At 41.7% G+C, this 24479-nt stretch overlaps 1 protein-coding gene across 9 annotated transcripts in view; it reads right to left on the bottom strand.

The window, feature by feature from the left end:
• Hr3 (nuclear hormone receptor 3 ROR-beta) overlaps positions 1–24479 on the bottom strand; it is a 274259-nt gene that overhangs the window by 10798 nt on the left and 238982 nt on the right. For 6 of the 9 annotated variants that reach the window (XR_004492502.2, XM_033485624.2, XM_033485619.2 and 3 more), the window contains 5 exons: positions 12389–12554; positions 11884–12110; positions 3945–4298; positions 1702–1974; positions 1077–1301 (listed from right to left, as the gene is read on the bottom strand). Coding sequence is in view for 8 of the 9 variants with exons in the window: in XM_033485624.2 (XP_033341515.1) it covers positions 1077–1301; positions 1702–1974; positions 3945–4298; positions 11884–12110; positions 12389–12554 (1245 nt within the window). In the remaining variant the exon portion in view is untranslated. The remainder of the gene's footprint in view (positions 1–1076; positions 1302–1701; positions 1975–3944; positions 4299–11883; positions 12111–12388; positions 12555–24479) is intronic. The other 3 variants (XM_033485625.2, XM_076523770.1, XM_033485620.2) reach the window with 2 other exon arrangements.

The following is a 24479-nucleotide window of genomic DNA, read 5'->3' as shown; positions in this document are numbered from 1 at the left end:
GAATTCCCGAGCACGTATTCTTAGCAATGCATTGTTTCGTTCAATTTAGAGCTTTTTCCGGTTGGTATCGGGCACTCTGCCGGAAATAAATTGTTCTATAAATTATCGTAGAGTATACAACATGAAAAACTAGAGCTAGTTTATGTAATCACTTTGTCAACTATTAATTAGTTTGTACAATACGAGACTATGAAATATTATCATTGGAATTCCTCGGAAAGATTATCCGCTTAAATAACAAATACTATGCTATTATCAACTGACGACAGACCGAATTGCAATTAATTTGAAGAGTACGAGCTTCCAAAAGCTTCCACGCGTTAATTTTCCTGTACTTTGCTCGAGCATAGAGTCACCTTCGGAAAAATCCGGGGGAGGATAGAATCTTAATTAACGTAGCAGGGCTTATCCTTACGTCGGATAAAAGTAGAGGTATATCGGAAGTTTTCAGATGTCGAGTAGATCGAGCCATTATAATTTCATTCCTTTAGTGCTTGTCGAATTAACTTCACCCCCATTATCGTCGGAAACAAAAGATTATAGAGGAGAAGAATCCTTTTAACTAAAAGGATTGAGAAAGTCGAAGCCAACGTAATGGTATTCGTTTTGTACGTCGTAATAGGACACTAGTCCGCTTCTATCCGCCGTTAAAGTACTCTACTTTGCTTTTTCATTGACTGGCAAAAACCTATCCGTAACGACCGGCCGGATTAACCAAAGCAGTTTGCGTCTTTGCGACACCGGGGCACGGATACTTTCCTCTTTGTATCGCAATATTCTCAAATCGTCGTACGACCATTTACATATTTATCTACGGAATCCCTTTGAACGGGGATTAAAGCCTTGGCCACGCGCTACGGTAACCTCGGCCCTTAAAATCCCCAAATCCCTAAATCCCTAAAGTCCGTAAAATCCCTAAAATTCGATCGTTTTGGAAGAGTATTGAAATTATTGCCGAGATTTTCGGACCGACACGGCCGACAAGAATAAATCGAATATCATGATTCAGATATTTTTCCATAGCACGTCAGCGGCCACGTCGACGATTTTCACGTCCTGCCACGAATTTTACTAACCAGGACTGTAGAGAACCGCCGCGCTGTACAGCGCGAGCTCCGTTTCCGTGAGCTTCAATTCGGCGATACTCCTGGCCATTTCGAACACGCAAGAAACGAGCTTCATTTCCGCTGTGTCCGTCGTGTAAAACGCGTCCTGCGGCAACATGGTGTCGCCGTAGAGGACGCAGTTCTGCTGGAGATCTAGGTACCTGCTCATACGTAGCACAGCCAACTCGAAGGAACCTGAAAACACACGGGTTCGTTACGTCAATCTGCCACGAAGCGAACCGTTCTCGCAATAGGTCACGTGTTTTACTTGTCCGATTGCCTCAAGGTAGCTTAGACACTAACGGAATCGCGGCGTGTATCGCTGGACGCCTGGCAAGCACGCGTGCTTGTCTACTGTTACATCAGGCCGATGAAATATTCATCTTCGTTCTACACATCGAAGTCAAATATTATTCCAGCGTTGACTTCGTCGCGACACCATTAGTACTTGAACAGTTTCTTGTTTACAATGGCAACGGAACAGCGCGCGCTAACCAAATAATTCGACGATTTTCCTAATCGCGCGCGGAAACAACCGCGCGCCGCGCGGTTGTTCCTCCCGAGTTCCGTGAACTTCTTCGCTCGGTCTACGTACCAGCCTTTAATAGAACAATCTGGTCGTCTTGCGAGAGCTTCATGAATCCAGGAACCATCTTGGCGAACTCGATGATCTGCTGGATAACAGCGGTTAGTTTTTGGGCGCACTCGAGCCACAGTTGTTCGTGCGCCATGTTCTTGTAGTAGATCAATCTGGTGAGGTCGTGAGGCTTCCGGAAGGACTCCTGGATCTCTTCTGTCGTCATCAGACACGTTCTTGCGTGGGCATCCGCTATCGTCTTCGAGAGCAGCTCGCTGATCTGTGCGGGATCTACGGAAACGAGAACATATCGCCGGTTGAAATCTTGTCCTTCGTCGATCGCTAGCAAACCATCGAGAGAGATAAAGAGAGAGAGAGAGAGAGAGAGAGAGAAGAGAGAGATAAACAAAGAGAGAGAGATACACAGATCTAACTACGACTTTACACTAACAAAAAAATAAACGAAGAACAGCCACGTGTTAACACGAACGAACAAAACACAGACGAACGGACGAGCCTTCCGACAATTCGTCACAGCGGATTGTTTAGTGGACAGTGTAACAACGTAAGCGACAGATCGTTAAGAGACAGAACAATGCGATCGGCGAATTGTTTTGGCACCGGAGCACAGTTAAATCATGTCTTCGGCGAAAATGCGGGACTCGGAATGCGAGAGCACGTTTTCTTAAGATCCCCCGGACCAATCTGAACCGACGAGACCTATCCTTGGGCTCGTTGTAAATCTCTGTAATTGCCGCAATTCCAAACTGCATTATCGCTGCAGTTAGTACAGCCATTCCCTAGGGTCCCCGGAGTCGATGAACTGTATACGACCCCCGCCCTTGCGCGATCGAAGCAAAAAATTCATCCCACTTTGATTCGACCGCTTCGGAGATGCGCGACATAACTGGCCTCTTTTTCTTTTTCTCCGGGAGTTCGTATTTCAAAAGCGAACGAACTTTAACGCAAATGGCAATCTCGATCTTCGCGTAAAATAAATATCTCCGTTGATTTCGAGAGATCGGAGTCGACTAAAAATGTATTTGTTCTCTTAACAGAATTAACAGATAGTTTTCTTTTTTATACTTATTACGATCTTCCTATTTTGTATCTCCGTTATCACTTTTTGCATAAATCCAGAAAATCCACAGTCTAGTAATCGATGTCGCAAATTCGTTCGGTGTTTCAGCGAATAAGCTACTATTTCCATCTCGCGTCTTTAAATTATTTCTTCGTTATTGTGCAATATTGAACGTCATCTCTGTATTAACTGTCCCGAGATCGAATCATTTCATTAATACATTCGCTACCAGCGTCACCAACGTACGTGATTATATCTATCGTATCAAATACATCGCATCATCTTACAAAATATGATAGACATGCGGTCTCTATAAGGTGTCCCGAAAATGTCTCGCAATCCGGAAATGGTTCCTGAGGTCATTTGAAGCAACTTTTTCCTTTGCGAAAATTTTCTCCGAGGCTTCGTTTACGAGTTATTGACGAAAAACGCTGACCAATAAGAGGCGAGCTCGGCTGGCGCGCGGCGGCCCAGCCAACGAGTGCACGGAGCCCAGTTCCGCTCATTGGCTCGGCCGTCACGCGCCAAATGATCTCGCCTCTGATTGGTCACTGTTTTTCGTTAACAACTCGTAAACGAAGCCGCGGATCGCATTTTCGCTAAGGAAAAAGTTTCTTGAAATCGCCTCAGGAATCCCCTACTTTCGGATTGCGAGACATTTTCGGGACACCCTGTACAATTTTAAACCACGCGTTACAATTTTAAATAGCGACATCCAATAAAACGAATTCGATGTTCTATAAGCGAAACACGAAATCGTGGTCGTCGCCTGCGACGTCGTTAGCGAACGCGTTAAAGAATAACAACGCCTCGAAAAAAAACGATCGTCGAAAATTGTATAAAATAATCTCGGCAATCGTGAAGATCGATCATCCATTATTATATCGTGCAGGTTGCGGACGAATATCGAAAATGTCCCCGGGTCCCTTTGCGTTCGAATGCGCAACGGCGAAAAGCTAATCGTCGAAGCAAAGCCGAACCTCGCTGAACGATCTGAAAACGGGTGGTTCCGATCGGAAAACGTGCTCCCGTAGCGTCGAACAAAGAACGAACGGGAAACAGAATAGCCTGAGAGCGAGTGGCGCAGGAAGGAACAGAGAAAACGAAACGGTAGAAGAGAGAGATAGAGAGAGAAGCGCAACTGTCATGCCCATGCAAAGGGACACAAACGTAACCTCACATCTCGCATGGGACATACTGGGCAGACTCGGCACTTCGTCGTCCTCGGATGGATTGCTGACCCTCTGTTGCTGACCGCTCAGAAAGGTCGTCGAGTCGACCATCGTGTACGAGCCGTGGCCCAGGTTGGCGAGTTCGACGGTGGTCTCTTGCTTCACAGCAACGATTCCACCCCCGCTTAGGGAACCGGCACCACCGCCGCCGCCAGCGGCCGCACCGCCGCCGGTGCCAGAACCGCTCCCTCCACCTCCCGAGCCACCACCACCGGATCCACCACCGTTACCACCGCCTCCGCTACTACCTCCACCACTACCCCCCGTGCTGCTTCCGGTCGTCGAGGCAGACAGCGACTTTCCTGGTACGCGAAAAGTCAAAGTTCACTGGGTCCGAGCTCTTTCTTTCTTTCTTTCTTTTTCTTTTTTTTTCTTTTGTTTCTTTCTTTCTTTCGTTCTTTCAGTCGTTAACAATCGTCTGTCTTTCTCTGGTATTCGCTCGACCTATTGTCTAGGGGAGAGTCGCCAATATCGTGCCGTTTGCACTAGGTATACCGATCAGATCTCCTGCTTCGGGAATCGTTGAAACGACGAAAATGCTCGCAGCGTGAAATTTTCACCGGATTTTTTCGTTCGCGCTTCGACCGCCACGCCGAAAGCTCGGAAAATTTCGAATAACTTTCGAGTTACTCGAATTTGAGTTTCGATTTACTTTTAGTTCGCTTCTCGGTTTTATCTCGATCGAATAAGGCACGTTAACTCGAATTACATCGATTGCATTTTTAACAGTTTCTCGTTCAAGCCTCCGCGCCGAGTCAAGATGACCCACATTTTTCGTTCGGAAAAGTGAAATTAACGATTGATTCGATATACTTGGAAGCGAGATACCGCGGTCTGATGAAGGAAACGGGGTTCTAGAATATTCAGATAATTTTTGGGGCTCGATGGCGAAGCTCGATTTTTGAGCGACAGCCGTTTAAAAATTGTACGACGCACGTGCGAATATAGCAAGTGTGACAGCGGAGGGTTGAAGGGTTCTGATGAAATTAGGAGAAAAAAATCTGAGCAAATAACACCACGTATGAGTGACGTGACGGCCAAAGTGTTTTTCGAGGGTATGGATTTTATGATTCCGACGTGCCGAGTATCGGTCGATTTTAGGGGTTGGTAAAGTTAGCGTTAGGCGATTTTGGATCTTCGATGTAAGCTTCAATTTAGGTCACCGAATTATTCCTTTTTAAATTATCCTTTTTAAATTGCACGACACACGTGCGAATATAGCAAGTGTGACAGCGGAGGGTTGAAGGATTCTGATGAAATTAGGAAAAAAAAATCTGAGCAAATAACACCACGTATGAGTGACGTGACGGCCAAAGTGTTTTTCAAGGGTTAGAATTTTTTGATTCCGATGTGCAGTCGATTTTGGGAGTTGGTAGAGTTAGCGTTAGGCGATTTTGGATCTTCGATGTGAGCTTCAATTTAGGTCACCGAATTATTCCTTTTTAAATTATCCTTTTTAAATTGCACGACACACGTGCGAATATAGCAAGTGTGACAGCGGAGGGTTGAAGGATTCTGATGAAATTAGGAGAAAAAAATCTGCGCAAATAACACCACGTATGAGTGACGTGACGGCCAAAGTGTTTTTCGAGGGTTAGAATTTTTTGATTCCGATGTGCAGTCGATTTTGGGAGTTGGTAGAGTTAGCGTTAGGCGATTTTGGATCTTCGATGTGAGCTTCAATTTAGGTCACCGAATTATTCCTTTTTAAATTATGTAGATCACCGTGTTATTCTAATATTCGAACACGCAACTATGAACTACAATTTGGCAACTTTCCCCCAAGTTTCCAAGAAAGATTTCCGAGTTGCGACAGCATCGAATTAACACTTTATCTATCAGCAGTTCTCTAACTGTTCTCAAAATCGAAGATCGACACTAAAGTGGATTTTAAACAATTATTTTCATTCCTGTCATGTACAATAACAAGTTCTTTTGGCGTTACAGTAATTTCTCCCTAATTCGCGCTCGGATCGCGCACAGAAACGGGCAATTTGGGAAGAGAAGATACGATGATTATTCGAGGTTTGCGTCTCGTTTTTATAATTGTTAACGATTGATTACTATTGTACAATCTGGGCCGAGAAAATACGATTTTACAGCAACAATCGTAAAAAATGGACAATTTGGGAAGAGAAGATACGATTGTTCGAGCCTTGCAGCTCGTTTTTATAATTGTTGAAAATCGGTAACTATAAAAACGAATTGCAAGGCTCGAATTCGCAAGGCTCCTCTTCCCAAATTGTCGATTTATATGGACAATCTGATTGTCAGTAATGTCTCTCCAATTGATGCTCATATTGTCCACGAAAATGGATAATTTGGGAAGAGAAGATACGATTGTTCGAGCCTTGCAGCTCGTTTTTTTAACTATTGAAAATCGATAACTATAAAAACCAGTTGCAAGGCTCGAATTCGCAAGGCTCCTCTTCCCAAATTGTCGATTTATATGGACAATCTGATCGTCAGTAATGTCTCTCCAATTGACGCTCAGATTGCCAACCAAAAATGGACAATTTGGGAAGAGAAGATACGATTGTTCGAGCCTTGCAGCTCGTTTTTTTAACTATTGAAAATCAATAACTATAAAAACCAGTTGCAAGGCTCGAATTCGCAAGGCTCCTCTTCCCAAATTGTCGATTTATATGGACAATCTGATCGTCAGTAATGTCTCTCCAATTGACGCTCAGATTGCCAACCAAAAATGGACAATTTGGGAAGAGAAGATACGATTGTTCGAGCCTTGCAGCTCGTTTTTTTAACTATTGAAAATCAATAACTATAAAAACCAGTTGCAAGGCTCGAATTCGCAAGGCTCCTCTTCCCAAATTGTCGATTTATATGGACAATCTGATCGTCAGTAATGTCTCTCCAATTGACGCTCAGATTGCCAACCAAAAATGGACAATTTGGGAAGAGAAGATACGATTGTTCGAGCCTTGCAGCTCGTTTTTTTAACTATTGAAAATCAATAACTATAAAAACCAGTTGCAAGGCTCGAATTCGCAAGGCTCCTCTTCCCAAATTGTCGATTTATATGGACAATCTGATCGTCAGTAATGTCTCTCCAATTGACGCTCAGATTGCCAACCAAAAATGGACAATTTGGGAAGAGAAGATACGATTGTTCGAGCCTTGCAGCTCGTTTTTTTAACTATTGAAAATCGATAACTATAAAAACCAGTTGCAAGGCTCGAATTCGCAAGGCTCCTCTTCCCAAATTGTCGATTTTTATGGACAATACGAGTGTCAGTAATGTCTCTCCAATTGACGCTCAGATTGTCTCTCCAATTGTCAACAACTACAAAAACGAGACGCAAGGCACGAATAAACATCGTATCTCCGCTTCCTAAATTGTCGATTTTTGAATCTGACCGCGAATTAGGGAGAAATTACTGTATTATCTAACAGAAATTCCGATAAATAAAGTATCAAGAGAGTGTCCCACATTGGAGGAGCAAGAAAATCCACGTTTCCGATGCGCCATCCCAAAACGTACAACGTCCGATTGTTTTCTGTTCGTGAAAAATCGCCGATCACGTTCTATGTTGCTCGATCTACAGTTAGCACCACCTTGAAGCGATACCTCCAGAGGAGATTATCCCCGTAAGGTGGTTCTGGTAGGACCAATTAGCTGCGATCGGAACGTGGATTAGACTCTGCACGAGACGAGACTGTTTGGCAGCGCAGCAAGCTGGTTGATGAAGCGATAATTTTAGTCCGTGTAAGTTGTAAACCATTTGAACGGCTGTAACGATGGGTTGGGGTTATGGTGCCTGCTAGAGCTATCTTTAGAAACACACTACTGCCCAAAAGTTTCGGCTATTATCGTTAGGTAAGTGTTATGGTAACTACGTCGTTTTACCCGTCGTGCAACGTTTCGGTCAATTTCGGTCGGAAACGTAACATTCCGCTAACATCGTCTGTCTTATGAAATTCCTGGCACTCGGCGTTTACGCGAATTCTTTCAACATCGAAAGTTCCGTTGCTGCATCATTTTTCCTCCGATCGAACATTTTGCAACGTTCATAAATACTGAACGCGAGATTTATCGGTGCATTCGATTATCGCATACTTGACGAATCGAGTCTTCCGAACTACCAATACGTATATTGAAACATACGGTATACACAGAAGGCGCGAACAACACCTCGATGAAATTCTCGATACGTTTTCGAACAACGCGACGATGTTTTCGATCGATCGACCCGACGGCGGCGAACGATTCGTTCGTTCGCGAAAACGATCCTCGGACTATTTTTCCGTCAGCGAATCGGCATTGTTCGCACGAAGCACCACCACCGTCTGTCACGGCGGCAGCCTGCTCCTGAAGCGGCAATTCAATCGTATCTTTATGACTGTTAATGTTACTTCAAGCAACAGTATCAATATCATTCACCGAATGCACCGTGCAGTCAACTGGCAGTGATAAACACAATAATTGTATCAGCCGCGTGGCGCTGAAAGGGACCAGTACTACTTGGCGCTGGTTGTTCATCGATTGACATCTTGTTACCGCTCCTTCGCTAACAATAAACTTTAATGGAACTATAAACTCTCGACTTGGCACGACTTCAGTTTCGCCTGGCAGCCGCCGTAACTTCATATTCCGTCCGATCAAAATTGAAAATGTACGTGGAGACGCGCGGGGGAACGATGCATTACGCGGAAATCGGAAACAAACGTAGCAGCTCCGAAAATTGATAAGATCTGCACGGTTTCCACGGTCGGAGCGTGGTCTTCCATCGCGCGGCAACTTTATCGTTTCGTTCCGCGGTGAATGCTACCCCTGGCAAAAGGATATTCGACTGAAATCGCGATCGCGGATCTCGAAAGAATTTTATGTTGACGCACGGTAAACACGATACTGTAATGTCTCCCTAACTGACGCTCGGATTGTGCACAGAAATGGAAAATTTGGGAAGCAGAGATACGATTGTTCGAGCCTTGCGACTCGTTTTTATAGTCACGAATTGTCAATGATTACAAAAACATGATACAAAGCCGGAATAATCGTATCTCCTGTTCCCACATTTTCTGTCCATTTTTCTGCACAATCTAAGCGTCAGTTAGGGAAACATTACTGTACAATAATGTCTCCCTTACTGACGCTCGGATTGTGCACAGAAATGGAAAATTTGGGAAGCAGAGATACGATTGTTCGAGCCTTGCGACTCGTTTTTATAGTCACGAATTGTCAACGATTACAAAAACATGATGCAAAGCCGGAATAATCGTATCTCCTGTTCCCACATTTTCTGTCCATTTTTCTGCACAATCTAAGCGTCAGTTAGGGAAACATTACTGTACAATAATGTCTCCCTTACTGACGCTCGGATTGTGCACAGAAATGGAAAATTTGGGAAGCAGAGATACGATTGTTCGAGCCTTGCGACTCGTTTTTATAGTTGTTGACAATCGATTACCGTAAAAACCGAGTCACAAGGCTCGAACAGTCGTATCTCCTGTTCCAAAATTGTCCATTTTCGTGGACAATCTGAGCGTCAATTGGAGAGACATTACCGTGCATAATATTGTATGTTCAGGGTGTCCCAAAAATTTCTCGCAATCTGGAAATAGCGGGTTCCTCGGATCATTTGAAGCAACTTCTTCCTTTACAAAAATTTTCTCCGAGGCACCGTTAACGAGTTATTAATGAAAAACAGTGACCAATCGCTCAGCTGGCGCGAGGCGGCCGAGACAACGGCGCCAGCGGTCGAGCGGTCGAATCCCAGCTCAGCTGGCGCGAGGCGGCCGAGCCAACGGCGCCAGCGGTCGAGCGGTCGAATCCCAGTTCCGCTGATTGGCTCGGTCGCCTCGCGCCAGCTGAGCTCGCCTCTCATTGGTCACTGTTTTTCGTTAATAACTCGTTAACGGTGCCTCGGAGAATATTTTTGTAAAGGAAAAAGTTGCTTCCAATGACCTGAGGAACCCGCCACTTTCGCATTGCGAGACATTTCTGGGACACCCTGTATATCGCGCATAAGTTACGGAAGAGTTAATAATAACGATACTTCATGGAATAACATAAGATGCGCGTGAGGTAACGAATGCTCTTGTCCTTTTTAATAGATACGAGACAATGCTTTAGTCGTCTTTGTGCGAACATTATAACAAGTTTCAGCCGCATGGCGAAGAGTTCAGATAGTTTTTTAATGAACTTATCGTGAAGAGCGACGTTAGAGAAAGGCAAATAATATTCTACGATGCTTGTACAAGATTAAATTTATTCTCACATTAATATAAAATAATGTCGTCGTTCAGTACATAATGGAAACAGAAGATGCATCTATTTATTTTCATATGTTTTCTTTATCAACGATGAATCTTATTATTGCAGTTGCTCTTGCAGCTAATCAAATTACTTTTCCACGTTAAGTAAATGGAATTCTTACGATGATGGACGTTTCACTTGTTCAATCGAGTACATTCTGCCAGGAGTGTGCCATGTATATCATTCTATTTAACCCTTCGTGCTCGACGCCGTTTTAACTCGAAATCGAAAATAGTTTTTCCGACATATAGTATTTCCATTTTATACAGGGTGTCCCAGGTTTTAATGTTCAAACTTTCTATGACACAAAGTAAGAAAAAAATGTTATGTAAACATAGGTCATACAGAGCTTTATTAAGAAGTTATAACAAAAATTCAGAATAGGGATAGTAATCAACTTGCTCTAACTGCGAGCATTGGCTTGAATAGATCAGCACATGCCGTGTGTTTATGTAAACTGTGTTTATTAATACATTTCGAAACGTATTAATAACCGTTGTTGACAATACATGATTGACATCGATCGAAGATTTTTTTTTATTTTTTATTTTTTTTTTTAGTTGATTACTATTCCTATTCTGAATTTTTCTTATAACTTCTTAATAAAGCTCTATATGACCTATGTTTACATAACATCTTTTTCATACTTTGTGCCATATAATATACTGACAAAGTTTGAACATTAAAACCTGGGACACCTTGTGTATAACCTAGTGTATATTATACGTTTGAAATTGTATTTTCTGATTACGCTTTGCACAGTATTTTTCAATATAAACAGATTTGATAATGTTGACATTATTTTCAAACGAGATGCAACAATTTTTAATGCCGCCTTAGAGTCGCCACTCGAGTGCAAAGGGTTAATGAAATCGAAGCAACGATTAACGAGGAGAGGAATATTATTTAGCTGTAGGGTAACGGAGCTGGTTACCGCAAGGTGTCCAATTGCTTTAGCACAATTAACTTTGTATTTATAGAACAAGACGTATTAAAGTCTCTCACTCATTTATTTTGTTCACTTTCGAATAGAAAAATTCAATAGACATATTAAATTTAAAAGACACGTCGATTATTAAACGAAACAAAATTCAATGCGTCTACTAAATTTTGATTGTTCTTCCATTTCGTATATTTCCGAATAAAAACCATTCAATCCGTCTTACTCGATAACTATAAACTTAATTATAACCAAAGTCGCATTAAAATCGGTCACCCTGCGATAATCACCCTCCACAATCCTGTTCCTAAAATGTCGCGAAGGATCCTACCGACCACTGAAATAAAGCAGGGAGCGTGCGTACAGGAACGATATTAATAACTTGGCGTAAGAAGTTCAAGCACCAAACGTCTCGCACCCAACAAACGTGTAAAAAAGTGTGACGATAATGTTTAATCTTACAGCAACAGTTCTTCCCGAAATATTCCCCTAAAACCGTGGTTAACGAACGCGATTCGCGTGAATCTGGTCCGTCCCATAGTCCACCGCCCTAGCACAGACCGTAGCAGAGGCTTTCCCGGACAGGTGACAGAGAAAGGGTGAAACGAGTTGCGGCCGTACACCGTATCCTCGAAAGCACAGGTATTAGAGAATAGTCGCAGGTGATACTCACCGGTGGTAACCACGCTGGGAAGAACCCCAGTCGCGGTGACAGCGGAGGGTGTATCAGGGGCGACGGTGTCCCCGACCTGCGTCTGCGTGGGTCGCGGGTCGTAGGTCGTCGTGCTGTCAACGTAATCCGCGCTAAGCTCGTAGTTCGTCATCGCCTGATGATTGTAGTAGCCCGAACCACCTGTTCCGGGGCCGGGCGATGCGTATTCGCTGCCGCCGTACGTGTACCTGCTCGAGAAACGAAACGCGGCGGCGTTAGAGATCGAGGAACATTCCCGCGGAATCCTCTCGATTTAACCATTCACTTTAAAAGGAACGATATTATTTGTCGTGTTACGGGCACGTCGTTTCGGGTCATCGTTCGGAGGACGACGGAGGACCGTAACCATCTCGCGCTATGGGGTCGTCGTCGGACCCGAGCAGCGAGCCTTTATCGAGCGTTAATACTATAGGAGGTAGATATTATTCTCGCCGCGATACTCGATAAGGTAACGGGCCCCACTTACCCTCCGTTGTAGGGATGGTGCTGGTCCGAGCTGCTCGGCGTCTGGTGTTCGAACACGCTGCTATCGGGCGCCGTCTCCGAGGCCGCTCTCATTTGTGCCCTGTGGAATCTAACTTCGTCCTCGACCTTCTCCCTCTGCTTCTTCGACATGCGTCCGAATTTAACGGCTGCAAAAGAAAACGGTCCGTTCAGAGCTACAGGCGATCAGCAAACTGTTTAGTTTCACTAATTTCGTTGTTAACCGTTTAGGTACGGCTGAATTCTGCGCGTAGCTATTTCTCTGGACGGCAGAGTCTGATCTGTACTGTACAGAGTGTCTGTATATTCTGTCTGTATATTGTTAAGATACAGTTATATTGTTAAGATAAGTCTGTATATTGTAAATCGATGTGAAGACAAAAGAAGTGTGAAACAATGCGTATGAAGACGATTATTTGATTCAAACGATGACCGAGCGAGCTACTAGAGCAAGCCACTATAGTGGCGCGTCGTTCAGAGAGATGACATCCGCGGAAGCCACTAAGTGGCGCGTCGTGCCTAAAAGGTTAAACTGGGACGTTCGTAATTATGTCCAAAAATGTCTCGCATCCTGGAAACGGGGGCTTCCTCAGGTCATTTGAAGCAACTTTTTCCTTAGCGAAATTGCAATCCGCGGCTTCGTTTACGAGTTATTGACGAAAAACGCTGACCAATAGGAGGCGAGCTCGGCTGCCTCGCGGCGGGCCAATCAGCGGAACTGGGCTTCGTGCGCCAGTTGGCTGGGCCGCCGCGCGCCGGCCGAGCTCGCTTCTCATTGGTCGCTGTTTTTCGCTAATAACTCGCAAACGAAGCCGCGGATTGCATTTTCGCAAAGGAAAAAGTTGCTTGAAATGATCTCAGGTACCTCCCGTTCCATATTGCGAGACATTTTTGGGACATCTGGTAGAGCCAAGGTGCCGAGGAGTTCTCTAGATGGCAGTAGCGACGAGGTATGATCCTCTAACAAGAGTCGCGCAATAACGTCCGCGATTCCGATTGGTGCTGTGCAAGTAATATATATATTACTTGGGCTTAAACGTGGAAGCATCAATCGGAATCGCGGACGTTATTGCGCGACTCTTGTTATATATATTCTATTTTATTATTATATTATTGTATTATATATCTTGTTGTATAATATATATATATCACGACACGATTGCGTAGCCATTCTATTTGACGCGCGCACACGTGGGCGACACATGTACGTCGCGGATCGGGCTGAAAAATGGCGTCCAACGACCCAACTTCACCCTTCTTTCGCGACTCTTATTAGTGGGTACGATTTCAGAATCTCTCGATTAGAACGAGTATATTTTCAGCGCTTCGTCAACAGAGATCCAATTAACATTTATTTGTCGTAAATGCGCAAGGATGGCCGGTCCAACGATGATCGTTACCTATTTCAACCCTCGGCGCGGCGAGCCTCCTTCGATGCCGTCGGCAAAGTCGAACTCTCAAAGCGAGAGGAGACACTGTTACGGAATTATTTGATTCGTTTGCAATAAAAATAGTCCTGCTATTATTCCCGTGATTCGGCAGCCGATTCTTGGACAAAAAAAAACTGCGTCCGAGAAGAATAATCGTCGCTCGCAAAGGGTTAAAGGCGGCAGCCCGGCGGACAATAGGACTTGTTTATGGAAATAAGAATCGGCGGTTCCGAGCAATTTCGCGTTCACCAAGACCGCTTTGTAGTGCATCGCCGCATGCACTGAATCGTGGCGAACGAGTATCGATCCGATAAACTTCGGTAGAGCCGCGGGACTTAATGAAGATCGAAGTACGAGCGTCCTCGTCGCGTCGTTTCTAAGTGGCTCGTCGACGCCCCAAAGAAATGTTCTGATTCGAAGAACGCGGAAGTTCTTTGCATCTCGGGGCCTCGTCGTCGTTATCGCCGGCTCGGATGCACCCATCCATCCGAGTGACGTCATCGCGAACACTCGGCCATGCACTCGCCGCGTACAGATAGAGAGGCGCGTGCACACGCGCCCGCGTACCGGACCGCGCACGCACACCGGCCGATATAATACGTCACGCGAGCAGCGTTCAACAACCGCTAGAACCTGAATCGTGTTCCGTCTTCCTTTTTCTTCCGTGTTCACCAGTTTCTCAAGTTCATCCCCGAGTTCAGACGCGACACGCCTCTCGCGACGGGCCATTGTCAACGGAACTTTCGAATCATCGGGGAAACGGACAGCAGAACCGCGCGCGCGGATCGTTCGTTCGATTTACATTTTCGGATCTACGATCGACGATTTTTTGATATTAGCGCGTTCTTCTTTATCGCGATTCTCAGGGTACTCGCGATTATTGTTAACTTGTTCTACTGGCAGTTTTCTGATAGTTCTTTGAACGTCGGAGACAATTGAAGAGACGTTAAAGACATTAAACATTTCATAAGAAATTGTCCAAATAATAACCTCGTTCATAGACGATCGAGTTACAGTAAATTCTCTCTAATCGACGCTCAGATTCTACGCAAAGATGGACGTTTTGGGAAGACGGGATGCGATTTTCGGGTCTACGATCGACGATTTTCGGCTCTCGACGATTTTCTACTATTAGCGCGTTCTTCGTCATCGCGATTCTCAGGGTACTCGCGATTTTTATTGCCTTTTTCTACTGACAGTTTTCTGATAGATCTTTGCTTTAGCCAAAATAATTCTTTAGATTCTACTGGATACAACAATATATTTTTTATGACGACATTCGAGATCATAATTCGACTTCAATCGCAAATTTTTTGATAACATTCTTGGATAAGATCAAATATTTCTTGACAGCATTCCCAAGGACAAAAAGTACAGTAAATTTTCCCTAATTGGCGCTCAGATTGCGCATGAAAGTGGACAATTTGAGAAGAGGAGATACGATTATTCGAGCCTTGCGACTAGTTTTTATAATTGTTTCGAAAAAATTGTTGATATTTGAACAGCTGTAACTTTGTGCAAAAAAATCATACAACAATGGAACTCGGCTCATTTTAAAGCTCGAAGTGTCTACTTTCGGAGGCCGTTCGTCGATTTCTTCGACAAAATTTATTCGCGACGCAGTGGATGGGAAAACCTCGTTCCAGACTTTACACGAAATTTCTAACCTTCGAAACATTGACGATATTCAAAATACTGTAACTTCGTGAATAAAAATCGTAGAACGTCGAAACTAAACTCATTTTAAAGCCTGAAATCTCTACGTTTCCCGTGTATAATTCATTTTCGTCGCGAAAATTGTTCGAAGACACAGCGCGCGGGAAACTGTAACAATTTATATCGGACAAAGTTGAAACGAGTCATTTATGGAATCTTGGAATTAGAAACGGCATATAGTAAATTCTCTCCAATCGTCGCTCAGCTTTTAAACAAAAATGGATAAAACAATCGTATCTCGTCTTCCTGAATCGTCCATTTTTGTATACAAGCCGGGCGACAATTGGAGAGAATTTACTGTGTATTTTATCTTATAACAAGTGCACTCGTCACGCGTGAAAAGTAGTTTCACTGTTTAATTTACAATTTTTATGAAAATTTTGATGCTCGTAAATTTTAAGATATTCCGACTGTTTGAACCATCTTCGAACATCAATTTGCAAACTCGTCCAAAAAATTTCTCAAAAAGGACCCAAAGTACAGCAACGCAGTACACGCTAGGGCAAATCTCCTGCCTCGATGATCGAGCTTCGAAGATGCGGGGAGGCTCGTCTCGGCCAGAATCAATATCAAAAAATTAATCAAATCAAAGGTACTGTTACGCTGCATCACCCTTTACGATAAGATATTGCCTAAACAAGCTGACTCAACCTTATCTTCGCCCTTTAGCCCAAAAGCTGAACCCGATATTTGGCCTATTGATCACAGGCTTACGTGGCCCGTGACACATCTAATAACGTAGTCCAAAGACCCTTTGTGAGATGACTGTATAAAGAACCATCTCACCGAAATCCGAGGCTCGTTTCCAAATTCACAGTTGCGCTGTTCCGACGCACAATTTTTGCTATACGATTTCTTGTATGTATTTCTTTGTGACCTATTCTGATAAACGTCGAGTTATCAGGGAGGAGAAGGGTTATAGAAGAAGAAGGGCATAAGAGTGCGAATTCTTTCTTGTTTGTTTTCTCTCTCGCAAATTTTTATAATTAAGATTTTTCTTTTTTTTAGTTCCAAATTTTTCGAACTCATCCGTTCCTTTGTGGTTGCTACCATATTGTTACTTTCTCTCTCTCTCTCTCTCTCTCTCTCTCTCTCTCTCAGTGTAGCAAAGGGTACATCTCGTTAATAAATAATATTATTATTATTACTATTCTTTTGCTTATTATTATTATTATTATTATTATTATTATTATTATTATTATTACTATTCTCGTTATTCTTATTATTGTTACTGCTATTCTTATTATTCTTATTATTATTATTACTATTTTTATTATTATAATTAATAATAAGAAGAGAAGAAGAAGAAGAAAAATTCTCCTCGTGAGTTCTCAGAGGATTTCCTCTCTGCTTTGTGCCTATCTCGAACGGGTTACGCCACGTTCATGTAGGTGTCTCTATTGCAAAAATTATCTTACCATTGTCGTTATGTTTAGAATGCTTGCTTTTTGTATATGCAAATGTATATGTGCTGGCAAGTGTAGTATATGTAGATTCTGTACGAACAATTTTGCCTGTTACCGATATTATGAACAATACTATTTGCATTATTATTATTATTATTATTATTATTATTATGATTATGATTATTATGATTATTATTATTATTATTATTACTATTGTTATTATTACCATTATTAACGATTCACCTCTTGGGCCACTGATTACGACCACCACCGCATCCGACCAATCCCTAAGGCGAGTTCGCGGGGCGTGTGCATCGGTGGGCCCGGCGTCCCGAAAACCAGCGGCCGGCTTCCGTTCGCGGGAACGCGGTCGAATTCGGGCGCTGACCATCTCCCGCGGTCGTCTCGGACGCGTGACTCTTCCACGCGGTGCCACGCCACGATGTTTCCTCGCCGCGAAAGAGATGGAACGATCAAACGCGAAGCGGGAAAAAGGGGCAAACACGCGGCGACGTCAGCTGCCAGCTGAACCGCTATCGGGATCGCGGTTGTACAGCTCGGAGGAGGAAGCCGAGAGAGAAGCGCGGTTCGTCCGACGAAGAGGAAGAAGCGGAGGGTGATCGACCGAACGTGGCTGTCGAGCGACGAGGAGGGCCGTAGGATCGTGAGGAACCAACGAGGAGAGACAGACAGACAGAGAGAGCGAGAGCGAGAGAGAGAGAGCGAGAGAGAGAGAGAGAAAGAGCGAGGGAGAGAGAAAGAGAGAGAAAGAGCAAGAGCGAAGGAGAGAGAGAGAGAGGGAGGGATGCACGACACAATGGTAGGGGGAGCGCAGGGGGAAGCAGAGATAGAGGGAGACGGCGGGCAACGAGCGAGAGAGAGACGACAACAGGAAGAGTATGCGCGCGCCATCGGTAGCACACGATGCACTTTCTGGTAAGCGTGTGCGAGCACACGCTGCGCCGAGATGACTGGCTCCTTATCAACGGGCGCAAATACTGCCGGACGCCGCCGCCGGCTCGTGAGAAGTAACGCGATTATCGTTGCCAGATCCACGGGGCCTGCGACGACTACTCCGCGGCTGCGGCCTGCGCGATCCGCTCGATCGTCACGCTCTTCTCGTCTGGTCTAGGAACACGACTCCTTTTTAGACATTCTGGAAACCGGCCGCAGAGCGGTTCGTGGCCCACCGGGCCCCCGACGCTCCTCGGCCAGCCGGGATTGAACGAAACCGGCGTCAATGACCTCCGCGAGCGGTGCTTCCTCCGCGAGCTGCTAGACACTTGGATTTTCGGAGCGTATTTTTATATTTCGAGACCGAGGGCGGTCGACCGCGTGGGAACTCTCTCTCTCCCCCTCTCTCTTTTTCTCTCTTTTTTATTCTTTCTCTTTTTCTTTCTCTCTCTTTTTTATTCTTTCTCTCTCTCTTTTATTCTTTCTCTTTTTCTTTCTTTTTCTTTCTCTCTCTTTTTTATTCTTTCTCTCTCTCTTTTATTCTTTCTCTTTTTCTTTCTTTTTCTTTCTCTCTCTTTTTTATTCTTTCTCTCTCTCTCCCTCTCTCTCTTTTTCTCTCTCTTTTATTCTTTCTCTTTTTCTTTCTTTCTTTCTCTCTCTCTCTCTCTCCCTCTCTCTCTTTTTCTCTCACTTTTATTCTTTCTCTTTTTCTTTCTTTCTCTCTCTCTTTTTCTCTCTTTTTTATTCTTTCTCTTTTTCTTTCTTTTTCTTTCTTTCTCTCTCTCTTTTTCTCTCCTTTTTATTCTTTCTCTTTCTCTCTCTCTCTCTCTCCCTCTCTCCCTCTCGAACCCCGAACGGGGATGAACGCGTTCGACGAAGCGCACTGGCGTAGCCGCGCGATTTTCCCCGTGGAACTTGAAAAATCGGACAATGATACTCCTGTCGTGGCTAGTCCGGCTCGATAGCAGATATCGTTCGCTTCTCACGCACTCGTCAAATGATTCAGTGTCAATGATCCCAGAAAGAAGGCGCGTTGTTGCGTTACTCCGCCGTTGCGACACGCGGCGGTGGTCTGTGGCCTTTTCGACGCGAGCGCGACGCGCGTCGTCCACGTTCGAACGTGGATTTTCTCGAGCAAATTTCATCGGACCGGCCTTCTCCGGCTGATTTTCGATAAATGTTATTCCGTAATACATGTAACTGTGCGCCGGAGGAGGAAGGCACCCGGATAAGTAGCGACCGATCCGACAGGCTAGATTCTTATCGAATACTTGCAAACGATGGCTCGTCAGCGGACGGACGATTATCGAGCCGGCCTACCTGCGCGATTAGGATATTTCGAAACCTCGTGCATACAATCGAACGGATCTATTTCCTCCAGCTGCGGCCATATCGAATGCTTCCATTAACTCTGCTACACTCGCCGCGCAGATCCCTGTAGATTTCGGTCGAGCATGTTTATTTCGTCACGTTCCGAGGAGAGCGAATTATGTACTTGGATTACGTTCGGGCTGGTTTGAACATTCTACGGATTTCATTTGATCACGGGAGGAAAGTAATTTAGATTTCGACGATTTGATGACCGCTGTCACGAATAGGTATTTTTAACCAAATTTATTCTGTTTATATTGTTAACAGAGAATATCAGAGTATATCATAATTGCTCTGTTAATAAAGTATATCGTAATTGCACTATTAATAAGGTATATCATAATTACACCATTTAAAAAATATGTCATAATTGCACTATTAATAAGGTGTATCATAATTACACCATTAAAAAAATGTCTCATAATTGCATTATTAAAAAATGTATCATAATTGCATTATTAAAAAACTGTATCATAATTGCACTATTAAAAAACTGTATCATAATTGCACTATTAATAAAGTATATTATAATTGCACTATTAATAAGGTGTATTATAATTACACCATTTAAAAATTGTATCATAATTGCACTATTAAAAAACTGTATCATAACTGCACTATTAATAAAATATATCATAATTGCACTATTAATAAAGTATATCATAATTGCACTATTAATAAGGTGTATTATAATTACACCATTTAAAAAATGTATCATAATTGCACTATTAAGAAACTGTATCATAACTGCACTATTAATAAAATATATCATAATTGCACTATTAATAAGGTGTATCATAATTGCACCATTAAAAAAGCGTATCGTAATTATGCTATTAATAGTTCGAACGCGGCGTCGGCCATCGGTGACAGAATTATTTAAAATTTAATCTGAAACAATTGATTTTTACGCTAATCCATCATAGCTTCTTAATTATATCAAGATTCGCAAGAGTTAAGAATATTTAAAAAGTAATCGACGTCGTACAACTTTGCAATTTTAATTTCATTGAATGAAATACTTCGATTTCATGAAATTATCGAGATTCCTGTCGCGGCCGTCAAATTGTCAAATGACCGGTTTCACAATTTCTGTTTCAACGGTGTCGCAACTATCTCGTTGGAAATAATTGAATGAAGATCGTGCGAAGTCTAAATAAACTCGGTCTTGTCATCTTTTACGAAGTGACGCGGGACAGTCGCGTTCTACGACTCTCGGCGGGATTTTAGGTGTTTAACCCTTTTTGCACTCGAAGCTATTTTAATTATTAGCTATATAAAATTATTTTTCTAACTTATATAGTGTTTTTATTTTATATGGCAAAATGCATTTTATGTATACGAAATTGACTCTTGGGAGTCACGCAACAATTACCCTCTTAACAATTTTTTAAATCTAGACTTTGTTGATATAAAAATTATCTTAAAACGTGATGTAACAAATTTTATCGGTGCCTCAGCGTCACCACTCGAGTGCAAAGGGTTAAAATTAGAGCGCGCGAAACGGATTAAAATATAAATACTCTCGATCTTTAACTAGATTTTGATTAATAATAATAATAATTTATAATATAATTATTATATTATTTATTATATTATTATATTATTTATTATATTATTGTATTATATTGTTATATTATTATATTATATTATATTATTATTTTATTATTATATTATATTATTATATTATATATATTATATTATTATATAATATATAATAATTTCCCGCGAAATCCGTTCGATTCGTTCAAACTCGCGCGTATTAGCATAATTTTAGAAACGCGATTGAACGTTGCCTGCGCTTGAACCGACGCCATAAAAATAGCTGATAACGCGGAGTCGTCGAAGCTGGAAGCGTCGTCGGTCGCGCAACCGTCGCCGGAATAACGCGATTGCGTCGATTTCACTTTTAATAATTTTGATATCGAGGTTCCCTCGAACGAGACGCAGCCGGGCCACCGAATCTGGCCCGACCGCAGCGTCCTGCTTTTCGGCTGGTGCTTATCAGACGCGCGGCTTTTTATCTGGCGGCAGAAACCTGGAAACCGGGCGAGTGTTCATTAAAAAAGTTTACAAGCACTCGCGGAAACGAACGGACGAAACAAACTCTAGAACACTCCAATGTGCATACGTACACATTCCTGCGCACGCCGGAGACACTTCAAAGACAATCCGTCTTTCAGCCACAATCGCGCGTACAAAATACTCTCTCACCGGATTTGATACATATTCGAACTGGTTGAAAGAAAGGGTCCACGGAGGGTCGGATCGCTGAAGGAACGAAGTAACGAGCCGGACTTACTCTCGACGTTTTCCACGGAATAGTTGAATAAATTGTTTTCGATATTGGCACAAGCGAAGTTGGTCTATTTCCGTCCGTCCATTTCAACGTATGGTTGTTCCTTTATCGGTTCAGTTAAATTGGGCCTCGGATAAATGATCGTCGTTTTAACCGAATTGTAAATCTTTATGCGAAGTAACGATCGTTCGCATCGATCGCAAGAGACAGGAGTCGAATAGAAACTCTTTTGTGATAATTAGATCGCGGATTTTTATGCAAAACAATAATTGTGCACAGCAATTTCAAGAAATAGGAAGTAAACAACAAATTCATTGTTTTAAGTTTATATTTTTTTGTATTGGAAATAATACAATGACATCTGTAAATTCTTTCGATCTCTTTTTCTTTTTTATTAAGTTTATTGAATAACTCCTTTTTGCCATAAATGCAGAAAGTCCGCAGTCTAGACATATTACTTTTTATTGTATTGAAAATAATACAATGACATCTGTAAATTCTTTTAATCTCTTTTTTTTATTAAGTTTATTGAATAACTCCTTTTTGCCATAAATGTAGAAAATCCGCAATCTAGACGTATTACTTTTTATTGTATTAAAAATAATACAATGACATCTGTAAATTCTTTCAATCTCTTTTTCTTTTTTATTAAGTTTATTGAATAACTCCTTTTTGTGTCATAAATGCAGAAAATCCGCAGTCTAGACATATTACTTTTTATTGTATTGAAAATAAGACAATGACATCTGTAAATTCTTTCAATCCCTTTTTCTTTTTTATTAAGTTTATTGAATAACTCTTTTTTGCCATAAATGCAGAAAATCCGCAGACTAGACATATTACTTTTTATTGTATTGAAAATAATACAATGACATCTGTAAATTCTTTCAATCTCTCTTTCTTTTTTATTAAGTTTATTGAATAACTCTTTTTTGCCATAAATGTAGAAAATCCGCAATCTAGACGTATTACTTTTTATTGTATTGAAAATAATACAATGACATCTGTAAATTCTTTCAATCCCTTTTTCTTTTTTATTAAGTTTATTGAATAACTCTTTTTTGTCATAAATGTAGAAAATCCGCAATCTAGACGTATTACTTTTTATTGTATTGAAAATAATACAATGACATTTGTAAATTCTTTCAATCTCTTTCTTTTATTAAGTTTATTGAATAACTCCTTTTTGTGCCATAAATGTAGAAAATCTGCAATCTAGACGTATTACTTTAATCCATTGAAAATGGTACATCTTCCGATGTTTCGATTAACTGCTTTCGTCATAAATGCGTAATAGCAATTACGATTATCTGTAGAAATCGCGTTCTCCGTCAGTAATAATGTCGCAGAGTTTCGGAGTTTAATAAAACAAAAATCACTGGACACGATTATAACAGAGAAGGCTGTTTACAGGCTGAACGTTGCAACGTAAAATGCAAAACCGGGGCATAAAAAGTTTCGTAATTAACTTGGGAGCACGGAACTAATTCATTCTGTTCATTCTAACAAAAAAAAAAAAAAAGAAAAAATACAACAACAGAGAAACAAATATCGATAAAACATTATTGCATTCGTACGATGAATATTAAAGCACGGCCGAATGGCTGACTAAAATTGAAATCCTCGGTCAAGATAAATTTATTCAACAATTTAATGGCTCTTTTTCAATTAACCCGCGTGAGCTTTAATAACAGCCAATTTATTTCCGGTTGTGTTCCTTCTTCCTTTTCATCTTTTTTATTTTTTGCTCCCGTTGCGTTCAACTCTACCATGTTCGGCCTTTTTTTTCATTCGATATTTTTACCCCCTTCTCCCCCTCTTATTACTACCGTGCTTTATTTTTCTTGTTCCGGAGCAGTCTTTCGTTAACAGCGATTTATTTCATCGAATCTCGTTCATTACGCATGTTCCCTCTCCCTTGCTTCTCTTTTTTACCATTTCCTCTTCTTGCACTTTGTGCACTTCTTTCTTCCAATTCATTACAGTGATTGCTAACAATTGGACGAAGCGAGAATTAAAGATTGCTCGATCTTGTAACGATTTTAGCATATCGAGGACAATACAATATTCGAAAATATTTGTACGTAATTTGTGCAGTAATTTGGTGAAATCTGCAGTTCGATGATTAACAAAAAATCTAATGGAACGTCCTTGTTGTACCAAATGTTTTACGAACGCATGTTCTGATTTTGATATATACATAATTTTAAAAAAAAATATATATTACTATAATCATTATTATTATTATTATAATATATATATATTATTATTATTATTATTATTATTGTATTATCATTATTATTATTATTGTTATTATTATTATATTTATATTTATTTTATATTTATTATTATTATAATAATATTATGAATATTAAATTTAATTATATATATATTAAAAAATGATTGCATAAAAATAGGTCAAGTAATAATTCGATGATGACACGTTCCAAAAACTGGCAATCAGCTACGTTTTCGAAGCGATGCATTTTAGAAACCAGCCGCATAAAAATAACGCGAGTTATTATTTAAAGACGGCACGTTCAAAAAGTTGGCACAGGTTACGAATAAAAAATGATGTATTTTGTAAAATGGCTCCATAAAAGTGACGTCAGTTATGATTTAACGGTTGGTACGTTCTAAAAAAAAGGGTACACAAGTTACGATTCGAAAATGATAAATTTCATAAAATGACTCCACGAAAAAATAACGCCAATTGGGATTTAAAGGTGGCACGATTCAAAAAAATTCGCTCCAGTTATGATTTAAAGGCGGCATGTATCGAACAATGAAGAAAGTTACGATCTGAAAACGACGCGTTCCAAAATGTCGCGCGAATTACCATTTCACGATGACACGCTTCGGAAAAAATGGCGTGAATTACGACGTAACGGCGACGCG

The sequence above is a fragment of the Megalopta genalis genome, chromosome 7 (genome assembly GCF_051020955.1).
Source record: "Megalopta genalis isolate 19385.01 chromosome 7, iyMegGena1_principal, whole genome shotgun sequence".
Lineage (NCBI taxonomy): Eukaryota > Metazoa > Arthropoda > Insecta > Hymenoptera > Halictidae > Megalopta > Megalopta genalis.
The sequence above is the reverse complement of the archived record's forward strand: the minus strand, read 5'-3'. Positions and strand labels throughout refer to the sequence as shown.